Source organism: Octopus sinensis, linkage group LG8, assembly GCF_006345805.1.
Source record: "Octopus sinensis linkage group LG8, ASM634580v1, whole genome shotgun sequence".
Lineage (NCBI taxonomy): Eukaryota > Metazoa > Mollusca > Cephalopoda > Octopoda > Octopodidae > Octopus > Octopus sinensis.
Genome location: NC_043004.1, coordinates 38542851 through 38557368, shown reverse-complemented (window position 1 = coordinate 38557368; position 14518 = coordinate 38542851). Strand labels below are relative to the sequence as shown.

The 14518-nt window shown below is 37.7% G+C and overlaps 1 protein-coding gene across 1 annotated transcript in view; it reads left to right on the top strand.

Moving 5' to 3' along the window:
* The first annotated feature begins 619 nt into the window (after positions 1 to 619).
* Positions 620 to 14518, top strand: part of LOC118764429 (galaxin-like) — a 16047-nt gene continuing 2148 nt past the window's right edge. The window contains exon 1 of the mRNA XM_036505185.1: positions 620 to 777. Within this exon, the coding sequence (XP_036361078.1) occupies positions 732 to 777 (46 nt within the window). The 5' untranslated portion in view covers positions 620 to 731. The remainder of the gene's footprint in view (positions 778 to 14518) is intronic.

Below are 14518 nucleotides of genomic sequence, written 5' to 3'. Positions count from 1 at the left end.
AATGTTTTTCATTTTCAAATTTTTGCTCCTGTCGAATCTTATCCATTATTTTTGTGGCTCTCTAATGCGCTGAATCTTCACCCTAGGTGTAGATTCCTTATGTGTATAATTTTAAACTATCGTATGTATATATATATATATATATACATATATATATATATATATATATATATATATATATATATATAAATGTGTGTTTCCAATATTTTGTCCATCTCATGTATATATATAGGTCTTACTTGTAAAGGATTGGATCGTAAAATTTGTCACATGTCTAACATGAATTTTGATCTCAGGATTTACAAGCTTAATATACTTCTCATTTTAAAGAGATTTCGCATGCTCAATTATTCACTGCGTAAGAACCAATTAATCAATGTATTGTTTACAGATGTTGCAAAACGTGATATTTTCAATTGTCACCAACTCAGAAAATTAAATAAAGACAATTAAATCTACAAACAAAAGCAAATGAGTAAAAATAACTTTCAGGTATTTGTATTTATGATAATTTTTATCAATCTTAGAAAATTTGCATCCCATGATTTCTTAATCATTTTCATTCGAAATTCCTGTCACACAGGTTTTGCGAGGGTGTGGAGAGGAGATAAGATTTGAGGTATTATATTGCGATGCAGTTCGTTTCAATTGTTCGCCAAACGCATAAATATAGGCTGTAAAATTTTCAAGAATCAGTTTTAGTTGTGGCAATTGAACGAAACACTACCAAGATGCTGAAATCTTTAATTATCTTTGCTTTCCTGTTGCTTGTAAAAGGTAAGAGAAAGTGGAATGACATTTGTATTCCACTTATCACTTCGCATTCTCATTTTTTTACCGATAATGTGTATGAATGATGACTTGGTGGATTGGAAAAACGAGGTATTTAGTTGAGGCCTTTTTTATTCTTCATTTGAAAACCACCTAAATCGATGTCAACTTTCACTAGATAATAGGCCGATGATATGCAATGAAATCCAGTGTAATGTCTTTCCTTGGCGTATATAGACTGTGTATGTGCTATTAAATTATTATATTGTCTGAAGAAGAAGTGTGGCTAGTGTGAAAGTAGTAAGGTGTTAAATGTTTAAAGGACTTAAAATTGGCACGTTATGGATTATAGCAGTAATTGGGACTGTTTTTTAATGAATGCTTGGGAATCTTTCGAGTGTATCATTTTTAATATTTGCGTGTGTATTTGTGTTATTCTAAGGCCGTGGTAGATATGTCGTATGTCGTAGATGCGTTCAAAAGAGGTCTGTATGTTGTAATAAAGAGAGTATCTTTACTAATTCGTTGGCTCCAGCTTGTGAAAAATTCTGAAGCCTGGATTTTTGTTATTGGCACAAATGTCTATGTGTTGGCTGAATACTATTTTTCTGTGTTGGGGGATTTTTATCTGGGATATGTGCAGAGCCAATCTTTTACGTAGTCTGTTTTTTGTTTGGCCTAAGTATTGCTCTTGACACCCAGAGCAGGTTAGTGCGTATATCAGATTATCAGAAGCATGTATGAAGTTGCTTTTCGCTGTGAAACGTTGTCCCTCTTTAAAGGAGAACTCTGATCCCTCAATTAAATAGTCGCATATCCCACAGTTGGGTCTTACGCATTTTTTTTACTGCCGACTTCTGTGTTGTTGAGCGTATTCGGGCTTGTGTTAGGAGACTTTTCATAGATTTGGGCTGTCTCTTGCTTTTTATAATGGTGTGTGGTTGGAGGATTAAGTTCATTCTGTGGTCTGTTTTTTAGCAGGGGAATGTATTGGAGGATGGTGTCGAAGGCTTCATTGTTGAGAGTGTTGTGTGTGGAGATGTATGGTAGGGCTTTTGGTTGTAAATTTTTCTTTAATTTGGGATGTCTAAGTTCCTGGATGTTGAGTTGAAGGGCACGTTGAAAAGATATGTCACTTTGTGAAGGTCGGTAGTTCCTGGTGATGAGCGTATACTTTAGTTCATGTAGTCGTGTGTCTCTGGTGTTTGCATTAGAAACTATAGTACATATCTTTTTTGCTAAGTTGAAGGGGATATTCACTCTGGTGTGTCTGACGTGGTATGAGTTGAACTATAGATATTGCTTGGACTCCGTAGGCTTATAGTATATATCTGTTTCTATTACGTTGTTAGATTTCTTAATGAGGATGTCGGCGTAGAGAAGTTGTTGCTGGCTATATTGCATCGTCAATTGAATGTTAACGTCAAGTCTATCTAAAAGTGCTTGGAATTCTTTAAGTTTCTCTATATTTCATGCCAAAGAATGAAACAGTCATCTGGGTATCTCTTCCATATATTTTCTATGTAGAGGGAGAATGGGCTGCCGTATCTTTCTAGAACCTTACGATAAAGACAAATTTCTAGATATCGCGTGACTAGGTTAGCAAATGAGGGGCCATTCGCGTACCCATCGCAGTCCATGATTTTTGACAGTAGAAATTGTCTCTGAAGGCGAAGTAGTTATTTTCCAGGATGAATTTTAGCCCTTTTATCACGAATTCTTTTTTGATATGATGTAGGGGTTCGTTGGCGTAATTCTCTAGCCAGAACTGAATTGCCTCTATTCCTAGGTTGTGGGGGATATTGGAATAGAGGTTGACTACATCGAACGATACTAGTAGGGTGTTTTTGTTCATTGTTTTAAGGTGATTGAGCACATCCAGGTCATCCCTTATATAGCTTTTGACATGCTTGGGGAATTGTTTTAAAAGGGTATCTAAAAAGTTACTGAGGCGGTGGATTTCGCATGCGGGACCTGCTATTATAGGTCTCAATTTGAGGTCATTAGGAGTTGGGACTGTAATTATTATGTCTGTGGCTATCTTGCATGCGTTACTTATTTTCTCACTTTTGTGTATCTTGGGAATACTGTAGAATTGGCTGGTTTTACGTTTGAAATTGGTTATATAGTCATATTCTTTGTTGGTGAGCCCTTCTTTGTATAACATGGATTTTAGTTCTCTCATTATTTCCTGCTGACTGTAGTGTTGGGCCTTTTCATAATATGTTGTGTCTTCGAATATGGATAGTACTAAAGTTATATAAAATACCGTGTCCATTAAGACAACTGCACTCCCTTTATCAGCCTCTTCGATTGTTATTGTTTTGTCATCTTTTAATTTGTTCAGATCACCCCATTCTTTTTTGCTGAAGTTTGGTTTGTGTTTTTGTTTGTGCATGTGTTGATATGGGTAATTCGACATGTGTTCACAGCGTTTTGTTCTTTAATTGGGGGGTGGGGGTTAGTTACTCCTATTTCGGACCAACGATTCGTCCTCGTTGTATTTGTCGTATAGCTCCTCAGCGAGTCGTAATTTTCTACAGAATTCCGCGATGTCTTTCTTTTCATTGTAGTTGGGGTGTTGTGGGGTTGGTGTAAACTTGAGTCCTTCCGAGAGCATATTGATTTGGTTTGCTGTTAGTTCATTGTGAGTTAGATTTATAATTTTTATCACTTTTGGTTCCACCTGCCTGTTTGGTGCTATCTTGTGTCTCTGTGTTTGCCTATTGGGTCTAAAAAATGAGTGCGGTGGTTGGGACGGTAGCTATTATTTCTTGTTGTTGCGGGGTGCCCTGTTGTGATTTATGGTGTGGGTTCTTGGAGCGATATTGAAAAGTATGTCCCGATATCCCATAGGGTCCGTCGTTGGTAATTATTACGTGTGTTGCAGGTTTGTTGTGCATGGTTGTTTAGTATATTGTTGGAACGAAACTTTCGTTGGTAACTCCTTATGGGGGGAGGAGGTTGCAGCGTCTATCCTGTGGGTAGTGATTTATTCTTTCTCTGTTTGAAGTTAGAGTACTCCCGATACTGTATCGCTGGTAGCTTACAAAGTTAGGGTTAGGCCCTGTATTCTTATTTTGGGTGGCTTGATGGTTTCGACTTTTAGACAGGTGTGAATCAGTGTTTGAGTGTTGGTTTGATTTTCTTATTTTCAGGAAAGGGTTGTTGGAAGCGTGCTCTGTTTGAAAGATGGCTTCATAGTTTGAGAACCAAGCGGCGCTTTTCTCCCAGCGCTGGAGAGATTTCAGTTCTTCTTTGTCACAGTCCTCTTTCCATAGTTAGGAGATCTTCTCTTGGTCGGGACCTTGGGTCATTTTGCGAATTTCTTGGTTGATCTCTTCATCGGTAGATTTTACTTTATCTTCATTTGCTTAGGCCCTCAATTTTAGAAGTTCTATTTTTATTCTCATTTTTTTCCAATGCCATTCTTTCCCTGAAGCGTTTTGTGTTTCAGGTTTATCTGTAATGGCTTTGATCTAGAAATTATTTTATATAACAAAACTAAAAGATGAACAAGAATTTCCCTGGAAGATACCTCTTTTGATTGTTACTTCGGCTAATTGCTGGTTGTTACAGCAAAGTCGTGTTTTCCAATTAAGCATGCTGTCCTTAATCAGTGTACATACTTTCTCAGCTATACCACACTTACCGAGTGTTTCAAGAACCCACGAATGCGGCAACATGTCGTAAGCCTTTTAAAATTCATCCAGGCCATGCACAAGTGTTTGGTACCGTTTACAATTCTTCCTTACAATGTTGATTATCACAAGGTGGTCCTTGGTGTCCTGGGATCCTTGTCGGCCTCCCTTTTCTTCTACTGGAAGTAGACTATTTTCCGCAAGGAACGTGTATATTTTTCCTGCGAGGATGCCTATTAACATTTCTATAAGAGGTTAAGACAGTTGCCAACCTCATTGCCTTTGACCGATCTTTCATCAACAATGTTGTCTTTCTCTCTACAATCCATTCCGGAATTGTACCCCTCTGTAGGCAATTGCCTAATTACAACGAAATTCGCTTATGTATTGACCTAAACCACTTGAGCCAGTAGCCTAAAATTCCGTCTGGACCTGCCGCCTTACAGTTTGGCACTTTTGATACCTATGCAATTATATCTTTCCTTGTTATGAACACATGGACCTGTAGTGGAGACTCGAGGTTATGGAGTTCAAATCTCATGGAATGACTCCACTCGGTACCGTGGTTGTTAGAAACGTCTTGCTCCCAGATGTTATTCCAAATTTGCTGGGCTTTCTCTGCTTCAGGGGGCATATTATCTTTTGTATCTCCTCCTATGTTCTAAAATAAAACTGCCTCTGGTTATTTGATAACTTTTGTTGCAGGAACTGCGATATGTGATCAGTTTAGTGTTGCACCTTTAATGTCTTTGCTCGCACACGTTGTTTTAGGGTTTCGCTGACAATTTTCAGCGGATTTTTTCTATTTGGTATTTTGCGGCCAGATTTTACCTTGCACCTTTTTTTAGCCTTTCCCATTGAACTTTGGACTATTTTTCTATGCGACTCAGATCTTTATGGAAAGTTTTAATGTCGCCTTCTGTTCTCCGCTTCCATCATGCCTCCTTCTCTCCGTCTGCTTTCCTCTATCTCTTTCCAACAAGTTCACCTACTATAATTGAAACGGATCTGATCAAGTCTGTTGTCTCCGTTAGCTCTTTTGTTAGAATGTATTTCAGAATCTCATCAAACATTGGGGTCACGCGTTTCACATTTTTACGGGCGAAGCTTCTCAAATTCACCGGCTTGGTCTCACTAATTAAAACCATAATGTCTCAGAATCTTATCCTGAGGCTTTTCTGTTCCTCAGTCATGTCCTCTCGTAAAGCGATTCATATTATATTGACTGGCTAACCTCTCCTCTACTACAACTTCACCTTGCCTGCGCATTCGCTAATCTTTACCCACATTATCCTCCTCGATGTTTTCACCGACATTCTTATTTTAGCCATTGTTCTTGTGTAGCAAGTCTTGTTCATGGCACTTAATTGCCTTTTACAAACCAACAGACACCTGCACTTGCGAGCACGTTGCATATTTTGAAGAGTAAAAGGACTACGACTGTGTGGAGTCTGGTCTTCCACTCAGGTGCCCTCTGAGGGGCCCCTGCCGGGCGGGGGAGATCTGGTGTTTTGGCTATCCAAGGAAGTCTACCCTTTCATGCCCTTATTTAGTTGCAAATTGTTATCATTGCAAGGAATGAGAATGATATTTTACAGCGTTTGCTGCTTGGGTGTATTTATTTGAGATTTTCATGTAAAGGGTTACACCAAATACAACACAGGCTCTAGCTTGATTGCCGGCCAAGGCTTTGGGATGCCAAGTTCGAACTGTGTAACTTGCCGCAGGCCTTCCGTAACGCAGAGTACTAGTGGAGAGTTAGAATAGCATTTTGGATGCACAGAAAGGGATGTAAAAGGATCGGAAACCTGCTCAGAAACTTCCAGCAGTCTGGCAGATATCGACTGGATATCCCTGATGTGTCACTGTGGGTATGGAGTAAACACAATGGGTAATCCAGATAGTATCTAGATAGAGTAGTATTTGTTAAGTCAGCGGAGAGGGGTAGCATAAGGTGTCCACAATTGAAATTGGTCACCTACACAGACCACAAATTTGTTATCTGCACAGTCGATTTAGAAAGGACTCGTAGGCAGGGACTCAGGTACTGGAAGGAGTATCGAACTAGTTAAGCGGTAGTTGATGAGGTCATTCGTCAACAAACTTTAGTAATAACCCGAAGAAAGCGATTAGAACAGAATCAATGGCATTTTGCAATAGAAAGAAATATATTAGAGGGAAAACTAGTTAGGAAGCTAGAAGAGACGATTGGTAAAGGCAACAGATGGGGGAAGAATTCCTAATGCTGTTAGTCGGATTGTGGTGAAACTGCCGAAGAAGGGCGGCGACAGTTGGGACGTACTAGGTTAATTTTCAGCCCATAATTCTGCTAAACGCAGAGTTTAATATTTTGGTCAAAATGTTAAAGAAAAAGTGGCTGAGACGAGGTCAATTATTATTATTATTATTATTATTATTATTATTATTATTATTATTATTATTATTATTATCATTATTATTATTATTATTATTATTATCATTATTATTATTATTATTATTATTGTGTGAAAGAGCAGTGTATGCCATCAAAGTGACACCGGGGTAAAATATTCGAAGCCCAGTATACGCATCATGACTACCCGTCTGATAAGGATACACTAAGCACATGACCTTGCCGGTGGGGCCAAGTTGCAATTTTCTTCTTGACTAGTAACCCATCCCCTCTCAAAAGTTCCCTGAATAAGAGTTGTTTAAGGATGTTAAACGAACCTCACATGTATCCAGAGGTGAATTATTCAAACCCCAAAGAATCCCTCTCAACACATGGCTATGATGTTCCCCTACTACTTGTGCTCGTGATCAGAGATGCACATACCGTCAGTCACTAAGGAACATGCTCAACTGGTTAAGGTGAAACAACTGACAGGAAAATCTGTGGTATTGAGCAGAATATTTGCAATAGCCCATATTTTAGACCAAGACAAAACAATGTCCATGATAACATTTCCAATCAGTTAAGATCAGAAGCCACGAGAGCCAGTCTGGTACTGCATCAGGGCATCATCATCATCATCATCATCATCATCATCATCATCATCATCATCATCATTATTATTATTATTATTATTATTATCATTATTATTATTATTATCATTATTATTATTATTATTATTATTATTATTATTATTATTATTATTATTATATGTTTGACTTTTGCTTTATATTTGTACAAGTTGGCTCCAAGTCTCATCCGGAGACCTCAAGAGACAACAGGTTAGAAGTTCACGTTGTTGTTATGCCTAGTGTGCCATATATTTGGGGTTTTTTTGGTGTTGTACTAGTGAATGTCTAATAAAAAATAATTGTTTGTTTTAAACCTTGAGATTACATATTTTGCGTAGGATATGAGCAGTTCCCATGAGCACTATCTTTTAAATTTCTGCCATTTTGGGGTTTCCTGGTATCTGAGTTAGGTAGCAATCAGCCCCTTTCACTATCATTCCCAGGGCACCTATGACAACAGGTATTGTTTTAGTCTTCAGCTTCCACATTTTGCTGATTTCGATTTCAAGATCTTTATATTTGCTCAGTTTTTGATAGGTCTTGACAGATACGTTTATATCGATTGGGACAGTCATATCAATGAGGAGGCATGTTCTTTGTCTGAAGTCTTTCAATATGATGTCTGGCCTATTTGCATCTATCTTTCTGCCAGTTTGTATGGTGAAGTTCCAGAGGAGTGAGATGTGGTAATTTTCAAGCACTTGAGGTGGTTTGTGTTCCCACCAGTTTTTTTCATGGGGCAAATCCAGGTTTTTTGCAATTTACCCACTGAATATATTGTGCAGCTCTATCATGCCTGTTGAGATACTCTGTAGGCGCTAGAAGATTGCACTTGGAGACAACATGATCAATGGTTTCATTTTGTTGTTGACATACACGACATGTTGGGCTACTGCCGTTCTTTAGTATGTTGGCCTGGTAGTTTCTTGTTGGTAGGCATTGATCTTGAGCTACTATGATAAACCCCTCTGTTTCAGATTTTAAGCCAGAGGCCATTAGCCATTGATGGGTCAGGGCTTTGTCAACATCTGCATTATTCGGTCTCTTTGGTTATTTGCGATAGAGAGGTTTTTCTTGCCATTTATCATTCAGAATATCTAAGGCAGCGGTTTTAGCACGGGTTTTCATGCGCTTAGCTTTTTCTGTGCTTGTTTCTTGTATGTCTATCTCTAATTCCGAAATGTGTTGTATTCGGAATTCACTTAGATATTCCTTTGCCTGTTTTGTTACTGAGTATGATGCTTTCTTGTTTTCATGTTTTGAGACAAGTTTTAACATCCAGTCCTCAGAGTTTTTCAGGTAGGTGTCTAGGCCAATTGTAGCAATCTTCATTGTTATTGCCAGTTGTAAAAGTCCACGGGCTCCCTCTTTTCTTGGCAGATAAAGTCGTTCTGTATCTGCCTTAGGGTGGTGCATTCTATGCATTGATTGATTGATTGATTGATTCTAGTTTCAGCTTATGAGCTGTGGCCATGCTGGGGCACCGTTAATAGTTTTCGTATTTTTTCTGTCAAGATAACACATTTCAGTAATTGACCAGTTAACGATATTGAAACCGTAAGTCACGACTGGTATGGCTAATGCATTGATCGCTTCAATCCTGTTTCTCGCATTCAGCTCTGTCTTGAGTATTGCTCTTACTCTGCGATAACATTCTCTCCTGATCCTTTCCTTGATCTCTGAATGCCTTATTCCGTCCCCTTCAATTACCCCTAGGTACTTGTAGCTCTCCGCTGGTTCTAATTCTTTTATGACATTCTGCTGGTCAAGGTTAACGTTAGATGGTTCTGTCAATTTTCCTTTGATAAAGGTAGCTTTTGCACATTTATCGAGGCCAAATTGCATTCTGATGTCGTTACTGAATTTTTTGACAATCGCTAGTAAGCCCTTGAGTTGTTGGTCATTTTTTGCAAAGAGCTTTAAATCATCCATGTAAATGATATGATTTATATTTTTATTAAACATTTTATATCCGTATTATTATTATTATTATTATTATTATTATTATTATTGCTTTGATATTTGGTTGTTAATTATGCTTGGAGACATTCAACCGTTTTTTGGGTTTGATCTGCTCACATGTTTGTTTGGTAGTGCTCCGAATGACTCTACAACTCCTGGAATGTTCATTATCATTATTTTGTTATATAGGTTTCTGAAAGAATTTTTTTGTATCCGTTTGCCCGTGTGTTTTTTTTTTCGGTGTTATCATTGGGGGGTTTAATGAGGGCTTTGAATATTATGTCTAGCAAGCAGGCCCTTTCGAATGGCCTTATGATATTAATTTTATTTATATGGCTATATAAGGTTAATTTACACCTGTTACTATCAATTATTTGTGTTGCCCTCGATAATAATAACAATATTAATATGTATATAAATATTCGCTCCAGAATATTTGCTCCGTATTGATACTTTATACACTGAGGCTGCTGTGATTTGGCGCAAAACAATTCAAAGGGCGAGCAGATTTAGTAGTAGAAGTAGTAGTTTGGGAAGATTTTTCCATATGGTCGACCCGTGGTGATGAATGCAAGATTTATGTCAAACTACAAATCAATCCATCTGTATACTAATATCAAGGAAGAAATAGCATTCTGCTTTATAGGTATGTGAAGGAATTTTTTCGCTCCGTTTGCCAGAATACTGTTGTTTTCTGTTGTTATTTTCAGTGTTATTATTGGTGGTTTGATGAGAGTTTTAACTCTTATCTCTAGCAAGCAAGCACATTCCTGTGGCCTTATGATATGAATTTTAATTTTATGGCTATATAATGCAAATTCAGGCCTGCAACAATGTATATTATTATTAGTCTGTTATCAATAATAACATTAATAATATCTCTATAAATATTAACTCCTACATATTATATATATATATATATATATCATAAGTAATATTAGGGTAATAAGAATTATAGAATTCTTATTACCAGTGGCCTAGCGCAAAACAAAAATTAGTCAGACTATATATTATTCATATAAAGATATCGTGTACATTAAAACACATTAAGAGGCTTCCATTATAGGAAAGCCTTTCGCTGGAAAGAGCAGTAAAGAACTCAAACCACTAATTAGGGATAAATTCACAAAGGGAAAGAAAATTAAAAACATTTACCATCTATTTTAGTTCCTAGACCATGGTTTCTGACTTATTTCAGTAAAATAAATTTACTGAGGCCAGTCTTCATCAGTAGGTAGCCTTTAGATTTTAAATATACACACAACGAGATTGATTCCGCCTGTAAACTCATTATCTGTATATTCTAACCAAGGGCTCGGGAACAGGGGGTGCAGCGGGTGCAGCGGGTGCACCTGCACCCCTTGGAATTTTCAGGTGGTGCAAGATCAAAATTTGCACCGCCCTACATAATTTTACCAGTTTCAGAAAATAGTGTCTAAAAAATTATCTGTATAAGATGCTTGAAGCTAGATTTCGTCTCAAAGCAAAAACAAAGAACAAAAATAAATAAATAAAAGTGATGAAGCTGGGCTTAAAATTCCCAAGGGACTTTATGACTAACCAACTTCTGAAGCAAAGTAGCGTCAAAATAAAAAAGTATGTGACAACAACAACAGTAGCAGCAAACAACAAGAACAACAATATGACCAGCATCTACGGCGACTCTTCAATACATAGCATTACTTGGATAATTGAAGACAGCTCTATTCTGACAAAAATAACTCCAAAATCTTGCAATGCTGAAAATGTGTGATGGTTCTTGTCCTCTCTCAGTCTGTCACCTCTCTCAAGTTCTTTGAAGTTGATGTTGCTAAAGACTGACGACATGGTTGAATGGATTCGACTGTTTGACCTCAGCCTATATCTGTTTTCTCATTTAGGTTGTTAGGTCTAAAGTTTGACAAGGGAACAAAATGATTTATTTTTATCTTTGATATTTAATGCTAATTGTTAAATGCTTTGATACTTATTGCTCATTCGAAATACTAGTCCAGTTTAATAAAAAAAAAACTTTTTAAAGGAAACATTTAACTATAAATGATTGCAGAGCAACCCCGAAATTACCTAATTTTCAAAGAAATGTATTCGACAATTTCAGACTAATTTATATAAAAAGGAAATGATATTAAAAGCATTACCTACCGTCATCCTGACGCGATTAACCACGAAGATCACTTCAGAGGTGCTTTTCTTTTACTCACAAGTCTAACCCTAGCTGAGGCCAGCATACAGGCTAATATGCTTTTAACAGGGGTCTTTAATTTTACTAATCTTACCTGGTCCGAGGATTATATCCAGCCTGGAACCAAGCAACTGATGTGGAGGAATATGAACCCTTTTCTCGATACAACAAAAGACTTTCCCATACAACAAATTATTACCTGTCCAATTAGGGGAAAATAGCATACTCGACTTTATTTTTATTCACAATATTCATGTCCTTCCCACAGCTATTTCCAACCAAAGCATTATACAATTATCTGTATATGGTGCAAAGAAATATCCGACTCGCAGCATGGATTTCTACCTGAAGATCTTGCCTAACAAATCTTCTCCTTCTTGAAGAATGGATTACAAGGACCATGGATGAAAAAGACTTGGTGGGCGTGGTAGTTTTGGACTTCGCAAAGACATTTGACTCCGTTAATCACTGACTTCTCTTGCGCAAACTTCGAGCATTCAAGATTCATCCATTGTTGATTTTGTGGATTTCTTCCTTCCTGAGCTATCGAACATTTTGGGTGCAGATAAATGGAGATCTCTCAGCGGAGACGAATGCATGCAGTGGCGTTCCCTAGGGGTCAGTGCTGGGGTCAATACTATTCCTTCTATATATCAACGACCTGTCAGATTTTCTTGATGGAAGAGTTCTCCTATTTGCAGACGACGTCAAACTTGTCTCACCTAGGAATCAATACGACATACTCCAATTGTTGCTGAACCGAGCTTAGAATTGAGCGGAGGAAGGGAAACTGAACTTGAACGCCTCAAAATGCAGCCATTTGCCAATAAGTTCACCTCCAAACTCTCCTTTGACTATTGACCACAAACATCAACATCTTAAGATGGTCCCTGAAGAAAAGGATCTCAGAATAGTGATCGATACTACTTTCAAACTACCACGGCAAGGCATCGAGGCGGCGAACAAAGCCAGAAGGAGTCTTTTCATCATCCACCGATCCTTTGCTAACCTTTCAATGGACGTCTTTTGGCCTGTATATATCACTCTAGTTCGACCCATCCTCGAATATTACATCCATACCTCAAACCCATATCTCCAAAAAGACATTTAGCACCTGGAATGGGTTCAGCACTTGGCCACCCGAATGGGTGCAGGCTTGTCTAAGCGTGCGTAAGAGGAACATCTCCGACGGCTGGCATTGCCTTCACTCAAACGACGGAGGATGCAGAGAGATCTCATCCGACTTTCAGCATCTTCAACGGACATGTAAGCCTACCATTTGCGGAGATTTTCACCCCTGCGCCGGATAGAGGTCTTCGTGGGCATGATCGCAAACTCTATCCCCGACACTTTGTTTCAACAGGCGCAAGGTCGCATTTTCTGTCCGTATCGCAGCCCCGTGCATAATCCAAGCGAATTCTTTGATCCTAAAACTCAAGTGCAAAGACACAACTTAAATAATATCATGGAAGTTGATATACTTGCGGCTATTAATGATTTAGGCCCAAACTCAACATCTGTACCAAATAGTATTCCAGTTATATTGCTAAAAACGTGCAAAAGCCACCTCATAAAATCATTAAAGGTACTGTTTTAAAAGTCGCCAGATACCGCCATATTCCCGAGACTATTGAAAGAAGCTATAATAAAACCTATATAGGAACAAAGGAGGTAGCAGTACTGAAGCTAAAAATTACAGACCTGTTTCCCTCACGTCTTACACGACTAAAATTATCCAATGCCTTGTCCAAAGACAAAAAGTAATAACATACCTGGAGGAAAACAACTTAGATGAGGCTCGGTATAGGTTTCGGACTGAACGACGTTGCCTGTCTCAATTCTTACAGCATCATAACACTACCTCTAATAATCTCTTAAGTGGAAAGATCCTTGACTGTTAAAACCTTGATATTGTTAAGGCGTTTGACAAGACTGATCATAGAATCATCCGTCATAATTTAGGAAATCTTGGTATCATAGGAAAAGTCGGAGAATGGTTCTTTAACTCTCTATATGGTTGGGGTCAACCTATTACTGCAAATGGTTTTCTCTCTAAGTTACCTGTAATACGTCGTATACATCAGGGAATGAATTACACAAGAATATCGATGGCTAGGATCTAAACCAGAAAAAATACGAAAATTAGTACATCAAAGTTTCAGCTTCCTCATTACAAACGAATTCAACCAAATCGCAATATTTGACACAGGGTAACATAATGATTCAGAGCACTAATGACATACAGTACTTAGGTGTAATCATGTCATATGATGCATTTTCCATCAGCCATATTATCAAACTAACCTTTAAATGCAGCAAACTCATAGGCTGCATCCTACGAACATTCATGAAAAGGGAACCGGTAGTTAGTTTTATTTTTAGGAAAAACCCTAGTTCTGAGCAGTATAAATTACTGCTTAAATTTTAATATTCTTACTCATCCGTTCTCATAGAAGAAATTGAAAAATCCACATTGGAAAAATCCACATTTTTCATTAAAAACATTAGGACCTGGGTTTGCACCCGCTTAGCAAGTTTTTTTGCTGGGCCACTGATTCTAACTTTTCAAATAAACCGCGCAGACGCAATTTATTTCCGGCAACAGAGAGGATGCCGGTAAAACCTCGAATAAATTTATCAAAAATCATTTAAACATAATAAGTAATATTCGGATAACAAGGATTATAGAAATGTTTATACCAGTGGCCTAGCGCAAAAAATTAGTCAATAGACCATATATTATTCATATACAAATATCATGTACATTAGAATACGTTAAGAGGCTTCCATCATAGGAATTTGTCCCTAATTAGTTCTTTGAGTTGTTTACTGCTCTTTCTAGTGCAAGGCTTTCCTATGATGGAAGCCTCTTAATGTGTTTTAATGTAGAAGATATTTTTATATGGATAATATATATATATATATATAAATAAATCGAAACAGTTTGATTTAAACTCCC